Source organism: Podarcis liolepis (assembly GCF_965112155.1).
Source record: "Podarcis liolepis genome assembly, chromosome: 15".
Taxonomy (NCBI): Eukaryota; Metazoa; Chordata; class Lepidosauria; order Squamata; family Lacertidae; genus Podarcis; species Podarcis liolepis.
The window spans coordinates 14702556-14720210 of NC_139566.1; the positions used below are offsets into that span (position 1 = coordinate 14702556).

The 17655-nt window shown below is 50.0% G+C and overlaps 1 protein-coding gene across 6 annotated transcripts in view; it reads left to right on the forward strand.

Annotated features, from left to right (window-relative positions):
* IGSF9 (immunoglobulin superfamily member 9) overlaps positions 1 to 14980 on the forward strand; it is a 70147-nt gene extending 55167 nt beyond the window's left edge. For 4 of the 6 annotated variants that reach the window (XM_083477760.1, XM_083477761.1, XM_083477759.1 and 1 more), the window contains exons 13-21: positions 258 to 381; positions 1225 to 1400; positions 1499 to 1749; positions 2567 to 2651; positions 2947 to 3117; positions 6946 to 7036; positions 8712 to 10181; positions 12872 to 13017; positions 14400 to 14980. In XM_083477760.1, the coding sequence (XP_083333886.1) occupies positions 258 to 381; positions 1225 to 1400; positions 1499 to 1749; positions 2567 to 2651; positions 2947 to 3117; positions 6946 to 7036; positions 8712 to 10181; positions 12872 to 13017; positions 14400 to 14635 (2750 nt within the window). In that variant the 3' untranslated portion in view covers positions 14636 to 14980. The remainder of the gene's footprint in view (positions 1 to 257; positions 382 to 1224; positions 1401 to 1498; positions 1750 to 2566; positions 2652 to 2946; positions 3118 to 6945; positions 7037 to 8711; positions 10182 to 12871; positions 13018 to 14399) is intronic. The other 2 variants (XM_083477763.1, XM_083477762.1) reach the window with 1 other exon arrangement.
* Positions 14981 to 17655: the final 2675 nt, after the last annotated feature.

A 17655-nucleotide genomic window follows, 5' to 3' on the forward strand; every position in this document is an offset into this window, starting at 1 on the left:
GTCAGAAGTGATAGGAAGAACCCTTCCCCACCTGCTAGAACAGACACTACCAGGCTTGATGGATGGAGTACCATAAGGAAGCTTTCCGTGCACTTGGTTTAATCCTCAAAAACAAATGTTGGAGGGGCTGGGGGAGGCGCTAGTTGATAAAACTGCTGCTGCTGTGGATTTTACCACCCACAAAACCCTGTTGAGCCTCATCCTAATCCTGTCAAGCTAATTCAGTTCTGCTTTTCGTTCCCTCTCGTGAACTCTAGGCACCAGCCCCCACACAGTGGCCAACGTCTCGGTGCTGCCTCTCCAACAGGCTGTCAACATCACCTGGGAGCCAGGCTTTGACGGAGGCTACTTCCAGAGGTTCAGCATCTGGTATACACCGCTGTGAGTCATCGGTTAGGATTTTGGAATGGAGGCTGTGGGCGCTCGGCCCCAAATGGCTTCTGTGCCCAAAAGTGCTGGGGGGGGGGAGAGAGGATGGGGGCAAGGATGCCCCCTCTCCATCAGCTGCTTTCTCAGTGGGGGGAAAGGCACCTATATCAATCACACTTCCTCACAAATATATGCTCTTTCCACCTCCCCTCTGTTCAGAGCCGAAAGGAGGGCATCTTGTCCTGGCACCCAAAGAAATGTGAGCAAGTTTAGTTTGTTTGTGTTCAGCGTAGGAGAGGCTAAGCCAGTGCAGGAACAGGAACAGCAAACTGCCTCTCATATACTATGTAGTTTTTCAGGGAATTTTTACTGAAACCTTCCATGGTTACCATAGGAGGTCATTCCAGGCACACTGACAGTATTGGGCAGTGATCCCTGTTTGAATGTCTTTTGCATACCAAAGACTTTTAAACAAAAACAAGCCTTTTAAGTTACATTTATGATGTGAAATTAATATAGTTGTTATAGCTCCACGAAACATTTATTTACTCTCTCTTCCAACAGATCAGTTTTGTCAATGCCGTGATGGTTGTCTCAATTGCTGCTTTCCCATTTTCTTTTATTGCAATGGGTTTCTAGGTTGCTTTTGCTTTATACATTGCCCAGACAACTCTTGTAATCTATTGGGTGCCTGATAAACTGGGTGAATAGATTAATTAAATATAAACGTTACTGGAATGTTTCTTCCAGGAGCTCACAAGTTCCTTCTGCTCGAAACCACAGGGGCTTTTCTGTCTCTGGTTTGGATTCTTCTCTATGACTGCAGCCTCTCCTCCATTTCTGTGCCCCACACAGGTTGAAACGCTTCAATCGCCCTCACCATGACTGGGTTTCACTGCCTGTGCCTGTTGGGGCCTCCCACATCCTGGTGGAGAATCTGCAGCCAGATACCGGCTACCAGTTCAGCGTTTTGGCCCAGAACAAGCTGGGTAGCGGTCCCTTCAGTGAGATCGTCACCACCGTGCCACTAGGTGAGAGGCACAGGACTCTTTTCCTTCTGATCAGCGATTCCCTTAAAGGAACAATGCACAGTTTCAACACCCGTTCTCTTTCTTCTCCTCCTTCTCAGGTTTCCCAACAAACACCATGCCGCCCAACCCCTCATCTACGACCTCACAGATTTTTCTATCCCCACCTCAATCCCTGATGGCCAACGAGACCACGCGGGGGGTCCTCCTCCTGTGGGAGCCCCCATTCCAATTCTCTGTGGCTCTAACAGGCTACACTCTGGAGCTGCGACAAGACCAGGGGGGCTGGGAGGTTCTCGACGGATCCATTTCCAGCTCTGAGACGCAGCTCCTGGTGCCTGGGCTAATCAAGGTGGGTTCAGAAGGGTGTCAGAAATACAGTTTTGAAAGGTTAGTGCATGGATGCAGCGGGTGGCGCTGTGGGTTAAACCACAGAGTCTAGGACCTGCTGATCAGAAGGTTGGCGGTTCAAATCCCTGCGACAGGGTGAGCTCCCGTTGCTCGGTCCCAGCTCCTGCCAACCTAGCAGTTCGAAAGCACGTCAAAGTGCAAGTAGATAAATAGGTACCGCTCCAGCGGGAAGGTAAACAGCGTTTCCGTCCGCTGCTCTGGTTCACCAGAAGCGGCTTAGTCATGCTGGCCACATGACTCGGAAGCTGTATGCCGGCTCCCTCTGCCAATAAAGCGAGATGAGCGCCACAACCCCAGAGTCAGCCACGACTGGACCTAATGGTCAGGGGTCCCTTTACCTTTAAGCAAACTAAGGCTCGGGGGCTGGATCCAGTCAAATCGCCTTCTAAATTTGGCCCGTGGACAGTCAGTGTGTTTTTACATGAGTAGAATGTGTCCTTTTGTTTAAAATGCATCTCTGGGTTATTTGTGGGGCCTGCCTGGTGTTTTTACATGAGTAGAACGTTTGCTGCTTGAAAGTGTGTCAAAATATCAAAAGCTGGGATTGGGTTGGGCTGGATTTCCATTGACTTCAGGGCACTGCATAGCTCCCTGCCTTTCCTTGGGACTGTCAAAAAGTGGAATTAGTTAAGCAAAATGATTCCCCTTCTGATGCTGTTAAGTGGGAGAAGGGTTTACAGTACGACCACAGTGACCATAAGAGGGTTTTCACAGTGTGCCCCTGCTTTCTCTCCTACCCACCCCCCACCGCATTGTAGGACGCCTTCTATGAGTTCCGCCTGGTGGCCTTTGCTGGCAGCTACATCAGTGACCCCAGCAACACGGTCAATGTCTCCACAATAGGTAAGGGCCAGAAAGGGGGCAGCAAAACCTACAGTGGCCTCAGGATTAGCTCACTTTGCGGGAGGCCACTGGAGCTATCCAAAGCTCCTTTAAAATGTCACTCTTATTAATAGAAGGGATGAGCGAATCTCTCGGTTTCTCATTTTCCCAGTATTTCCATGTCAATTTGCAATTAAAAAAGAAAAGTGCTTATGTTCTGATGCAACAGGGCTCCTACAGTGATTCTTCCTCCATGTCGAGGTTTCTTCCTACCCTTGCCGTTGTGATAGTGTGACATTCCCCGTCTTCCCACCAGGCATGGAGGTGTATCCCTCCCGCACCCAGCTCCCTGAGCTCCTGCCTCAGCCAGTGTTGGCAGGAGTGATTGGCGGGGTCTGCTTTCTCAGCACGGCTGTCATCTTCAGCACAATGGCGGCTTGCATCATGAACCAGAGGCGAGCTGCCCGCCTCCGCAAACGCAGGCAAGGTAAGGAGCTGTTGCACAGAAAGTTTGAACAGACATGTCCTCTTGTCACCCCAGAGGGCGAGACCAGACCTAATAACAGAGATAAGGAACTTCCAGCCCGCGAGCCAAACTTGGTCTGCCACACAATTTGGGGCAAGTTACACCCACCTGTTTTTCACCTGATGTCAAAGGCACAATTGGGAGCTTAAAGTGAGCTTTTGATCATTTCTGTGCTGGTCCCATTGAAACCACTTCTCCCACCCAGTGCTGCTCCTTGAACCTTTGAAAACCTGTTTTCTGAAGTTTTAAAGGGCAATGTGGGGCTGTTTGCAAAAGCCCCACACTGCGCTTTGAAGTCCTGATAATCGGGGCTTCAAAGCACATCTGCTGTCATAGCAATGCTAAGTGATTGGCAGGTCAGCTGCATCTCTGCAGGGGTGGGGAGGTAAGGATTGGGCCCACTGGCCAGAAAAGATTCCCCACCCCTGAGCTTGTGGGTAGAAATTGCAGGGCACAGATTTTAACTGGACATTACAATAAAACTCGATGGTGGGCCAGGCTGCCTCAGGTGGTGACAGCAGGCCAAGCAGCCATTTGTCAGGGATGCTGTCATTGCATCCTGCTCTGCAGATTCTGCACTGAGCTGGACAAGGTGTGTCTACACAACCTCCACTGTCCCAATTCTCCATAGGCTGCATTCAACTAAGTTCTACTCAAAGTTGACCACTGAAATGAACAGGCCTAAGTTAGTCATGGCCATTAGCTTCAGTGGGTCTACTCTGAGTAGGACTAGCGTTGAGTACCACCTGATGATTTTGTGAGGCAAACAGTCAAGATCCTGTGGTTGCAGAAAATGGTGTCTGGTGCAGAATCCAGCCTTCTGAGGATCCCACCATTGCATTTATAGGATACACTTTTAATATGCAGAATAAGAAAGTGTGCACAGATTCGCACAATCCATTCAGGCAACAGCATCTGGCTTAATTTTTTTTAAGAGCTGCTATGTTTTGGTACATTTGCGTTTGCTTCTAGCAGTTTTCATTGTGGATACCCTGGTTTGCCATCTACCAGGAATTTTCTTTTTTTAAAAAAATATTATTTATTTAAAGTGTGGCATAAAATAATATCTCTTCGTTTATTTATTTTAAAGCCTGGAAAGCAACTCATAGGATAGAGGTTGCCACCCTTTTTTTTTAACTTTGTGGGCACATTTGGATTTTTGAGTGCATGCCCTTCCATTCACTTCTCTCCCCCTTCCCCAGATTTGCACCCCCTTGAGAGACAGAAAAAGAGAAAGCACATTCATGCAGGTTGTGCGTTTCCAAATAAAAGCGCATAGAGCCGAAATAGCAAGTGGGGCAGAGCACCACTCTTCCAACTTCCTTCTGCAGCTCTCTGCAATTTTTCCCAGATAAGTTCCCAAAACAGAAAGAGACAAAGCATACTTTTCAAAGTGGGGGGAACCCTAGCATCCTCATCACTTCATGACCAAGGCTGTCAGTGAGCAGGAGGGGTTCAGAAGCTGTGGAGGCAGCTGGGAAAGACCTCAAGGGCACCACTGCACCCATGAGTGCCATGTTGGCAGCCCTTGTTACAAGACGTAGCAGCAAAAGCAGACTAAGCAAGATCCCAAACAGAATCAATTCAAGCTCCCCTTCCTGTCCCACCTGACAGCAGTTGCTAAGGTCCTCCTTCAGCTTCTTTTTTCATTACCTTGGAGGTGGAAATCACCTGATCTAGCTTTTAAACATTTATTTATCAAAATGTTTTTTTCTTCTCTCCCAACTTTTTATGTTTGCACATGGGACCCCCAAAGCAGTTAGCAATCGTATGCAATCATTAGCAATATGGGGGGGGGGTATATAAAAATGCACACAACCACAAAGAAACAAGAATACAATGAATTTTATTTTTTTAAGCTGCAGATGGAAACAACAGCAGCAATGGTCCACCAAAGTTTACTGTAGAGCTAAGAATCATATCCCAGGTCAAAAGCACATGAGGGGAACTTGAAGCTAACACCTGAAGGCAGAGAGGTGGCCAGAAGGACCTCCAGGAGCAAAGAGTTCCAAAGCCGGGGTGCCACCACCAAAAAAGCCCCATCTTGTGTGCCCAGTTGCTGCAGCTTAGAGGGTGATGAGATATTCTACAGGGCCACCACTGAGGACCTGTGCATAGGTAGCTTTCCATGGGAGGTGATAGCCTGCATCCAAAAACCTTTTGAGGCACAGCTGAGCAATCTCTGTCCCTTCCAACTGTACTCCAAATCCCATCAGCCCCAGCCAGCACTGCCAATTGTCAGGGATCATGGGAGTTGTAGTCTACAACGTCTGGAGGGCCATAGGTTCCCACCATCAGACTGCAAAGGCCAAACGCAGCATTTCTACTTGGGCTTGGACACAAACTGGTTGCCAATGAGAAAGGCACAAGATCGGAGTGAAGTGATCGAAGGAAGCAGGCCCAGGTCTGAGCTACACCAGTTGCATTCTGCACCTCCCCAAATCAGCTGGAAGCGTCCTGGAAGTCCCCAAGTGGGACGTGGCTGCAAAAGCACTCCCCAGTTGTTCTCCCCCAGTGTCTGATATTTGTCATCTTCTTACCTCCAAACGTGGAGGGTCCATGTACACGTCACGTCTGAAAGCCATTGAAAGACCTCTTCCTCCTCCATGAATGAATCTAAAATTCTTTCTTCAAAGTTTTCTGCCTCACGGCAATGAGTTGCAGAGGTTAAATTCCGCTTTGCATACAGACACACTTTGTCATTGAATAATATCCAGAACCTGCCGCCAGCCAGTTTTCACTGTGCTGTCCTTAGGAGTTCTGAGACAAGGTGGCGCGTTTTTCTCAGCCTATTGCATGAGTCCACTTACTTATTTCTCTCTACATGGGTCTGTCCCAGAGGTGAGGAACCTTCTTCAGCCTGATGGCTCCAATCCGTTCTGGACAACCAAGCACCACATGCTGGGGGGCGGGGCGGCAGGGACACCATCAGATGCAAAAAATGGACAAAGCCACAAATGTCAATTTTACCTTTGGGCAGAAGGCTAGTTTCTACATGTGCTCGCTTGCTCCTCTCTCCTCTGTCCAGACTTTATCGGGGTAAAGGACACACTCCAGCCAGACAAAAACTCAAGGAAGCAAGGTGAATGCAGGGGTAGAGAGGCTGCAGGAGAGTTTGCAAGATGGTCTACATTTCTGTTCTAACCTTTTAGCTAGGACAGAATACCCTGTCCAGGGTGGGGGCAAAATTTGCCATCAAGGTCACTTAAATTCTAAAAGAGGAAGTAGATTCTCCGCTCTATTCTCTATTAAGCAAACTGCCTTCGTTGGCTTTCTTTCCTAGGTAATTCAGTCTGCTGTTTTTCCAAGGGGGACAGTGGGGAGAGGAGTAACATACGCAACATCTAAACCCACTCCTGGCCACATTAAATCCCTTCTCAGTACCCGAGGGGGGGTGCCACATACACACACCCTTTCAGTCTTTGCATCCTTAAAGACTTAAGTAATAGCTGGGATCCTCAAGAGGGTTGAATTCTATGCCCGATGCTGATGTCTGTGACCACAGAAGATATGCAGTTCTCCCCTCTCACAATTTGTGCCGCTGCATGATTAGAGTTGCTTGCAAGCTGCAAGGGACTGCATTTTAAAAAAGGAGGAGGAAAAAGAAAATCCTGCTTGTTTTCTGAGCTGGACAGGGAGGTGGTCCTTGGAACCGAAGCTGGAAGGGAGTGGGGGTCAGGGCAAGTTTGAGGCTGACACGGGCATGTGTGTGCGTGCATCTGTCTGTTGGCCGTGACGTGGCAGTCGTCCCGTCCCCTTTCATTGTCACTTCTTTTTTGTTTTTTTGAGTTGCTCTCCGTGTGATTTCCCCTTTATGTTCTCGTGACCTTCCAGATCCACCAACCGTCTTCTCCCCCAACAAGAAGCTTCTGCCTTCACAGTAAGTCACGCCATCGCATGACATCACTTCCTGTTCCCACTCATGCCAACCCTGCAGCTCCTTCCCCTGTTGCTTCTGCTCAGCCCGCCCTGTGTTTTGCAGGCCACAGCCAGGGGGAGAGGGATGAAGCGTCTAGTGGGGTGGGAAAGGGAAATGCTGCAGCAGGGCTCCGCAGGACGGCAAAAACAGAGTCCCACAACAGGCAAGGCTTATAGCTCAGCGGTGGAGCCATCCGCCTTGCAGGTACAAAGTCCCAGGTTCAATCCCTGACATCTCCAGGTGGGGCTGGGAGAAACTCTCCATCTGAAAACCTGGAGAGCCACTACCAGTCCATGTAGACAAGAGTGATTCTGATGGCCAATATTCTGACTCAACATAAAGCAGCTTTCAACATGAGGCAAGCCGGACGTGAATGCCATAGCCCTCTCCCACTGTTGTTTCCAGTGACTGGTATTCAGGTTGAAACAGAACTGATAACAAACCGATCAAAATAATAAAAACAAATAATTAAGAGTCCACTTGCATCAGTTAAATTTTTTGCCCATATTCCATAGACACCAGATGAGCTGCAATATGTCTGATCATTACTATTATCTAGTCCCGGCACTGTAATCTGAACTGTGAAAGCGCATGGTGCAGCTGCCTTTGGTGGGAATCTTCTTAACCACAATCCTAGTCATATACACACTGCGTGTATGTTCTGTGAATCCCAACACTCACAAATGCAAAAGCACAGAAGTTCTGTGACCTTCAAAGCCGAATCCTGTGGCCTGTAGGAACTGGATAAGTACGCATTTTGCAAAATTCTGTCATTTAAAAAAAATCTGCATGATTTGGACTTATTTGCTGGCCATAGCGAGGTTGCTGTGCAAAGCACAAAATGGCAATCTGGGTTCCAAAATTTTGCCAGGCATTTCCCCACACACAGACTTAGCAATGCTACGGACTTGAAACCCGTCTTAAAAATAATAATAATTGAGAACACCGATTCTCAGTAAGCTGAATGTTGCACCTGGTACCACATGAGCATAGGCCTAAATGCTTTTTTGGCTTATAGAATCATCTGCAGCAATAGCATTTTGTCCATGTCTGATGCCAAGTGTAGAGTCCCTCACTCACCCCATGAGTTATCACCAGAGGTTTCTCAAGCTCCCTTTCAAATTCTGTCCAATTGCCATATTTGGGATCAAGAAAGACATTTTTATCCAGGTGAAATTGATGAAAGGCCCTTAGAAGTTTGTATGTTCACATGCATTTGGGGAGCTGGTATAAACAATCACTTATTGAAATACACTTTCTGCTTTTTTTATTTAAAAAAAAAGTCATACCTGCCTTGTCAGGGAGAAGGTATAGAGCCTCATCTTCCTTTAGCATGCTAGTTTTCTCAGTGCAGCTACAAAAAGTGGTACAGCGGACCACATGGTGATCCCGAGTTTGTGTTTTGGCTCTCACCTTGAGCACCTTTTTGGCCACAAGTCCTGTTGCTTGCCGCAGCGTGCCTTCTGCCTTGCGCAGCTCGATCTCTGCAAGGCTGGCCGTCCTCCCTCTTGGGCAGGGTGGTGTCTGTTCTTGACAGCTTTTAGGGAACCCTGGGGCTGGGGTTGGTGGGAAACTGGGCCTAATCTCTTGCCAGCTGACCAATATAAATATATTTTGGGGCTTCTCCCCACTCCAGAAATTCTACAGGCACTGCTAGCCCAGACAGCGTTGTGAAGATGAAATTCCAGGCCTCCCCGTATCAGAGCCTTCGCCGCTCCCTGCTGTGGGGGGAGAAAGCCAGCACCAGCTTAGGCCTCAACATCACCAGCGGCAATGCGAGGAACAACTCCAGATACACCCTCTACGAGAGCCACGTCGGGGAGCCGCTACCCCTGGAGCGCATCTGCCGCGGGCCCGACGGCCGCTTTGTGGTGCAGAGCGAAGCGCCGCCTCGGGAACGCTTGGCGGCCATGCTGGAACGCTATTCCCTGTCCCTGGCTTCTTCAGAGAGCAGCCTGGGCCAGCTGGAGCCTTACCTGCAGGTCTACTCCCCCCCTAGGCCTGAAGAGCCCGTCTGGCAGAAAAGCGTCCCCCTGAGGCCCAAGAGCGCCGGCCGGTCCCGCCGCGAAGCCAAGGCCTCCGGCTACCGCCAGGGACGCTACTTTGACTACAGCAGCAGCAGCCCAACGGAGGAGGCCGAGCCCTTGTGCATTGTCAACATCAGCCCAGTGGCGACCATGCCGTATGGGGCTACCAAGCAGCGCGCCCAGACCACCACCCAGAGCCCCGAGGGGCGCGTGGACGGGCCCGCCACTGCCGCCTCCTCGTCTTCCTCGCCACCCCCTTCCCCGCCAACCTGCTGTAAGCCCCCGATCAGCCAAGCCCATGCAAATACCTCAGCCCAAAGTGGGATTCTGCAGTACTTGAGTCTCCCCTTTTTCAAGGAGATGAATGTGGATGGTGACTGGCCTCCAGAGGAAGAGGAGGAGGAAGAAGAAGAAGAAGAAGAAGGGGAAGAGGAGCAACCTTCCAAACCAGCCCTCCATGAGGCTCTGGGCAGCACTGAACTCACTGGGTTGGGGGATGAGGACAAAACCGTGTGTCCAGCCTACATGGACACGCAAGCCAATCTAGACCCTGCTCAGGTACAGGCCTTGGCCAAATCTCTCCTCAGGCTCCCTCACGCCAACACGGGCCCAGCTAAGGCTGCCTTTCCCGGGACCTCGGTTTGCCCAAGTTACCTCAGTTCCTTTTCGGAAACGCCCTCACCCAAGGAACCAGGGCCTTGGTTGGAGGTGCTGTCGCCCCCTCAGCCCCCCATGGACAGCAGGCAGGCAGAGCTTGCCTACACAGCCATCCCCTCAGAGCCTCACTGGCTTGACGCAGCGGAGGAGCTCCCAGAGTCTTTGCCCCCTGAGAGACACAAGTCGCCTGTCGCCGTTGCCCTGGCAGGGCCGCTCGCCGAGAAGCTGCCGAGGGGCAGTCTGACCAGCCAGAGCAGCGGCCGAGGCAGCGTGTCCTTCCTGAGACCTCCCTCGCTGGCGCCGTCGCTGGCGGGTAGCTACCTCAGTTCCCCCTTTGCAGAAATGACCGGCTGGCAAAGCAGCTCCGCGGGAGAAGAATGCAGACTCAAAAAGGACCCTTCGGTGGTTGCCATCAGTAAAAGGTGAGACAAGAGGGCAGGCAAGGGAGCGGAGGTGAACTAGGCCTGCAGTTTTCCCGGGAGGCTCTGGTGGGTTGGAAGAGTGCTTGGGGGCCTCAAGTAAGCGCCTCGCAAAGGATGAGCCAGGGTGAAACACGTCTAGCAAATAAAAAGTTTCTAGCTGTTATGACTGTGCATCGAGACCTGGAAGCATAGAGACAATGCCAGATGAAGTTACAAAAGCTTGAGTGAGGAATAAACGGGATTTCAAGAGGTTATAACCAGTAAAACTAATGCAATAAACCCCACGTGAGAATGCAGTCGTGGTAGGAATTTTCCCTTCCTTTCCACACTTAGAGCCCTCTCAGGGTCTTAATTCTGCAACCCTAAGCGGGCACAGAGACTGCAGAAGAAATCAAAACAGGAGCCCAATGCAAACAAAATTCTCTCGCCAGTGAAAAAGCTACTGTGGGGAAAGGTTGCTGCTAACTGGTAGGGCATCTGCTTTGCATGCAGAAGGCTCCAGATTCAATCCCTGGTTTCTGCAGGTAGAGCTGGGGACCAGCTCCTGTCTCCAACCCCAGAGTGCTGCTGCCAATCAGTGTAGACAATACTGAGCTAGATGGACTGCTGGTCTGACTTGGTATAGGGCAGCTTCCTATCTTCTTAGGCTCTCCAACTTCAGCAGGCAAGCAGAACAGGATGTGAGGAGGCAGGACACACACCTGCCATACTCTCAGTGTCCACAGGATGGAGCCTCCCTTCTGAACATCCTTTCCATGTTAATTTTGTTATTCTTAAAGCTTCCAAAGTCTTCACCAGATTATGCATTCTTTTAAATTTAACTTTTCGAAATTGAGCCCAAGCATTTGAAGCCTGGTGGTTTGTCAGGGTTCAAGACGTCTCCACGCAGGGACACATTGTACCACCCAAAGGTCCTTTGCAATACAGGAGGGCGAAGGGACCATGCCTTGGTAGTGGAGCATCTATACTCTGCAGGCAGAAGGCCCCAAGTTCAATCCCTGCTATATCTGATTACAAAGGTTCAAGGAGCAGCAGGTAAGGGGAGAAACAGCCAGTCAGAGTAAACAATACTGGGTTACAGGAGCAAAGAATCTGAGCTGGACTGAGACACCTTCCTGTAGTCTAAGGGAGAACATAGCTCAGTGGTGGAGCACCTGTTTGGCATGCAGAAGGCAACAGGTTAAGAAAATCAGCAGATCAGAGTCTTTCCCATCACCTGTGCCTGAGACCCTGGAGAGCAGCTGCCATTCCAGGGCCATCTGGAGAATTAGACTCACCTGGTGTTACAAGATGGGGAACCTGTTTCAGTCCAAGAGTCGTATTTCCTTCTAAGCACCTGGGTTTTCTACATACCTGGGTTGGGTGAAGCCAGAGGGGAAGGGAACGGAGCAACAGGTGTAGAATTTACATTTGTAGCCAGTTTCTTTTTGATTACTTTTCTGCACATGCTTGCACGCTCGTCTTTGCCCTGCATCCAAACCAGCAAGAGGCATTATTGGAGTTCAAGGACAACCCTTCCAGGCAAAAGCACCCAAGGAGGATGCAAAGCAGTGCCGGTGAAGGAAGCGGCATGGGGAGAGTTCTGAGGGCCAGATGGAGAGGCCTGGAGGGCCACATTTTGCACCAAGGCCTGGGGTTCCCCAACCCTGTGCCTGCTCTCCTGTCATAATGGGGGCTGCTCTGTGCACTGTCTGAGTCCACCTGTATTCCATGGATCTTTGCAATATATAAGCCTACCCCCATATCTCTGCCGTTCTGTCCGTGAAGTGGGGGGGGGGGAGGGAGGAGATGCTCCTTTAAACAGACGCTGGTAAACTGTGGAAGCAGAAAAAGATCCAAACAAACTAGAACAGCAAGACGTGAAATAGGAGCAACAGCATCAATCATTAAAATAAATACGTCAAAATGGATATATTGAATGTCACACGTGAAATATGAATCATTTAAGAGTAAATCTGGAAACCATGGAAGTGGCAGATGGTAAGTCGATGAATAAAGTAATTTATGGTCTATGTTAAAATCTGTAAAGGTTTTTTTTTTGGGGGGGGAATCAATAAATAAAATGTAAAAGAAAAAAAAGACCCAAACAGGAGTGGAGGGGGATCGATTTGGAAGCATTGCTTATGGATACTTTTAACTTGTCCTATTGGTAAGCTGTATGCTTACGTAAATGTTTGTGTATGTTAAATGAACTGTTAATTGTTGATTACTTCTTATTAGTGTTACGTTACAGTAATGTTACATGTCTTACAATGTATTGTGACTGTACTGCTACTATTTTTGTGTGCACTGCTTGGAGTACAGATTTACTTGCAGAAAACGCAATATATGAGTAAATTTATAGAATGGGACAGGCACTGCCCTACCGACCTCACTCTGCCCTCCACTATCTGCCTGCCTTTTTTTTACTTTTAGCAGTCTGTCCAGTGGCTGTCACTGCCATCCTCAGTGTTGTCTTTATAGAATTCAACAGACAAGGAGGGTAGGATGGAACTAGACTTGAGCTGGTTCTGCCTGCCATTGGCTCTGTCTTCTTCCTGTTGGGCTCCCTGCTTTCCACCCCACCAGTCAGCACTGCAAACAGCCTGGTGGAGAGGATCTCACGCTCTCTCAGCCTTAGCCTTTTCGGCCTCCGTGTTTCCTCACACACACACACACCCCGTATCTAACTCCCCTTTTATCGCTTCCAGGAGGAACACATCTGTGGACGAGAACTATGAATGGGACTCTGAGTTCGCCCTGGAGTCTGACCTGCTGGATGCACTGCAGCTTTATAGGAGTGGGAACCCCAAAAGGCCAGTCTCTACCATCGCAGCACAGGAGTTGGAGAAGCAGAGTAAGCATTGGGGGGGAGTTGTGGGGAAGGAGGCCACAGATGAGCAGAAGCAGATATATATAGATATATATGTGCGCACAACGTTAAGTAGATGCGTGCATTATTTCAGTTGAAAACAGCAGAACAGGCTTTTGAATTTAGCTCATCTTGGTTCAGAATTCTAATGTGGGGCAGGTTGTAATGGGCTGGAATCTTAATATCAGCCTCCCTCTGCTGCCCCAGACACCAAGCCATAGGAAAGGTGTCCTTGTTTCATGGTGGCTCATCGGAGCCCACAGGAAGGCTTATGCTAAGTATGCAGAGGTGTACAACATGCATTACCAGGCCTCCTCAGCACCCCAACCTTCATTAAAGCACAGCCAGATTACTAGCTCTCATAGTGTCCAGAAGGAGAGATTTATGTCCAGAGCGAGTGATTTGTGGACAGCTGCCCTATGTGGCAAACCACTGAACTGCAGGTGGCAGCTTCTCTGTGATGTTCCTTTGGCTCTGGACTGACCATTGGATCCTCTTGGACGGGAAAGGAGCATTATCCACACACCATACATTTAAAGCACACATCTTCCCCAATAGAATCCTGTCCACTGGGGTGGGGGGTTCAGCATGGTGGAAATTGCACCTCAGTGAGGGGTAAACTACAATTCCCAGAATTCTTTGTCGGAAGCCAGGTGCTTTACATATTGTCAGCAAAGACTGGCACCATCTTTGCAGGGTTTCAGGGGGTGGGCATTCCCAGCCCTACCTGGAGATGCTTCTGCATGCAAAGCCGGCGCTCTGCCACTGAGCTACAGCCCTTCTCCATTAACAGAGTAGGAACATAGGAAGCTGCCTTCTGCTGAGTCAAACCCATCTAGCTCAGCATTGGCAACACTAACTGGCAGCACCTGTCCAAAATCTCAGCCCAGGGTGGGAGCTCTTACCAGGAGATGTCATGGATTGAACCCGAGGCCTTCCGCACACACAGCAGATCCTCTACGGCTCAGCATCTGTGTTGGTGACTTGGGGTGTGCTTACGTTGCTTAAGGTTCATTCCCCTGCCATATATCCGTCCCGCCTGGAAGAAGAAGAAGAAGAAGAAGAGTTTGGATTTGATATCCCACTTTATCACTACCCGATGGAGTCTCAAAGCGGCTAACATTCTCCTTTCCCTTCCTCCCCCACAACAAACACTCTGTGAGGTGAGTGGGGCTGAGAGACTTCAAAGAAGCGTGACTGGCCCAAGGTCACCCAGCAGCTGCATGTGGAGGAGCGGAGACTCGAACCCGGTTACCCAGATTACGAGACTACCGCTCTTAACCACTACACCACACTGGCACCACACTGGAGAGAGCTTGTTCTTGCCTTGACCCTCTGACCAGTCTCCCATCCCCTCCTTTCCACAGGCTCAAAGACCTCCAGCGAAAGCAGCGGCTCGCCCTCGAACTCCCAGTCAGTGGGTGCCTTAGATGGGTCCAGCTCCCCGGTGCCCTTGCCCAGCCCTGAGGAGCGCTGTGCCGCCCTGCGCGAAGAATTTCTGGCTTACCGCCGGCGCCGGGAGGCCACTCAGCAACGCCGCCAGAAGCTGGGCTCTGGCCGGAAGCCGGGGGACGAGCGGTTCGAGCAGGCCACCTTGTTGTGAGGGGCCCCCAACAGCCTAAGCTGGCCATGTTGCCCCCCCCAACACACACGCCGTGACAGGGACGGTGTCTCCATTTTGACCACGCTCCTGTCGAGAGACAGTGCCCTCTAGAGCTAACCAAGGGAACTGCGTCCTGCGCGGAACAGCTACTGGCTCCAAAGACATGAAGGGGAAGCCTTGAGGCTGACATAGGGAGGGGAGGACTCTGGAGCTTCTTAACCATGCTGGGAGACGATATATTAAAACTACTGTGTTTTGATTTATGCTGGGGTGGGGTGGGGTGGAATTTGGGGGGTGTGCTGTTTTGTAAAACGGGACTTTGAAAAGAAAAAATGAAATTGAACTGAGTCTGGTGTCGTGTCAGTTGTAGAAACTGGAACTGCGAAAAATGCTAGGGCATAAGATAAGCTTGATGAACCACATGGAGACAGTTTGAGCCGAGGCAGGGGAAAATGGTGACTCAAGAGGTTATGGGCACCTTCAGAAAAGGCCCAAAGCGCTGGGGGGCTTTTTAGCTTAGAGAAGAAGATCCCTGACCGATCAGGTCAAAGGGGGCCCACCTACAGTGGTGCCCCGCAAGATGAATGCCTCGCAAGACGGAAAACTCGCTAGACGAAAGAGTTTTCCGTTTTGGAGGTGCTTCGCAAAACGAATCTCCTATGGGCTTGCTTCGCAAGACGAAAATGTCTTGCAAGTTCCTGCGGGTTTTTTTTTCTCCCCCCTTTTTTTCTAAGCCGCTAAGCCACTTATCAGCTGATCCGATAAGCCGCTAAAAGCTGCTAATAGCACTAATCCATCAATGGTCTTGCTCCGCAAGACAAAAATACCGCTAGACGAAGAGAATCACAGAACGGATTCTTTTCGTCTTGCGAGGCACCACTGTAGTCCCATATCCTGTTCTCTCAGAGGCCAGCCAAATGACTATGGGAAGCTTGAAAGCAGGGCCCTGAGCAGAACAGCAACACTTTCCCTACGTTAACGTGGAGAAGAGGGAAGAGCTGCCTTTGCCATCCCGGTGCCCTCTGGACATTTGGGCTACTGCTCCCATCGGTCCCAGAAAGGTAGAATAGAGGTTTATAAAATTTTGAGGCATGTGGGGAGGAGTGTTACCTGTTATCGATTCGACTGGCAGCAGGTTCAGGGCAGATACCTCCCCACACAGACCCATGCAATTAGCACTTAGTCCAAGGGATAGTTAAGCTGTGGAACTTGCTGCCACATTATATTGTCACTGTGTTGGTTGGCTTTTTAAAAGCATTCTACAAGTTGAAAGGGGCCGTGCCAATGCAGGCAAAATCCGTGCCTCGAGTTACAGGTCATCAGCCTCATTGCTCCTTCTGTTTCCAGTGCCGAGAGGCGAGTGTCGAACCATTATGTAGCCAAGACTGCACCATCCAAGCACAGGAGGGTAAGCTTAAAGGAGCCCCAAGGTTGGCAGAAGTACAAGAAAAATAGTGGGGGGGGGGGAATCCCCAAGGAGGTTGGGCTGGAAGTCGCCAAAAATAGCCCAACGAGGACTGAGGCTGCTCAATTGCCATGGAATGCTGTCATGGGAAGGAATGGAAAACCAGGATGTAGAGGAAGAATGGAATGGAATAGCTTGAAAAAAAGGCATGGCTGGCTGCCTGGACCACTAAACTGCAACACTCCATGCTGCAACAATTCGTTGCGAGACCCAGAAGTCCTCTCCCTTCCCCCCCCCCACTCCATTACACTGCATGTGAGGGTGCCCAATTTAAGCTGGAGAGAAAAACATGTTTCCTCGACAATTCAATATGTGTATCTTCGGAAATAAATCCATTTCACCAGGGCACTTGCAAGAGCCTGTAAAACAGCCACAGAAAGGGCTGCCCACCATGTTGCTCTTTTCTCCCCATTGCCCCATATCTGCTTTAACCTTGGATAGGACAGGAGCCGTCAACTGTCCCATATGCAAAGCAGCAGCAGGATGACCCCTCCTCCAAGGGGAGGCTGCCTGGTCTCTGCACAACTCACAGCTCCTTTCATTCAGAGAGGGACACCTAGAATAGCAAAGTGCATGGAAGTGCAACAGGTAGGCCAGGTCGTTCAGAACCTTAGGTGTTCTAAAAGGGAAACTTTATTGACGTCAGCAGCATTGCATTCAAGCAGCAGTTCAATACTTTGTTCATCAGGGTCAATTTGGGCGGCGTGTTGGGAGGAACCAGGGCTTTAAAATAACCTCAAAGGGAGATCCCAGTGGTACTCAGTTGTCCAAAAACCACGAAAAAAAGAAACCGGGAGCTAGTCCTGCGCATTACCGTCTAGAAGCGCCTCTGTAGCCTAACCTTACCATAATAGCCTTTGAGCAAACGGACCCGGATGCATGCTCACTGACCAGGTCTTCAGGAAGCGACTTTGAATGTTGACGCCTGTCTCCAAAGCAGAGAACTGTGATGCGCTGCCTAGGGTCGAGTTACATCCGGTTTCGCGAAGCTACTTGGAGTGTTGAACAAGCAAGGAAGAAAAGCAAGAAACAAAAAAAACCACTAGGAGGTCTTTCAGAAGAATGAACTATTTGGGCAGTCCAGATCGCTTCGGAGATTGCTCATGGGCTGGATGCAACATACACACACGCCCCAAGCACAGAGAGCGCCAAAAGGGCCGTCCTTCCTGGTGGGCCCTACCCCAATCAGATTCCGCATCCCGGTTCCCTGCAATTACAGTTGTTGAGCTTCTGTTCAGAGTGGCTTCCCCACAGACCATCCAGGGTTAAAAAGGAGGTTGATGACCCTGCGCTGAAAAAATCCTCCCGAGCTTCCTTTTTTCCCAAATTTGGCCTTTCTCTTGCAAGTCACATGGCCCCAAGGGGCTGAATTCTAGGGAAGAGTCCCTGCAGGAACGCAGTTGGAGGGAAGGGCAGCAGCAGGCACAGTAATGCAAGCAGGAAGGAGCAGGGAGGCAGACGATTGTGTGCGCAGGGCGGCGTTCTGCTTAACCAAGTGAGCAAGCCGGCGAATTATTCTAAGGCAGCTAGGGATGGGCAAATCTCTCCCATTCTG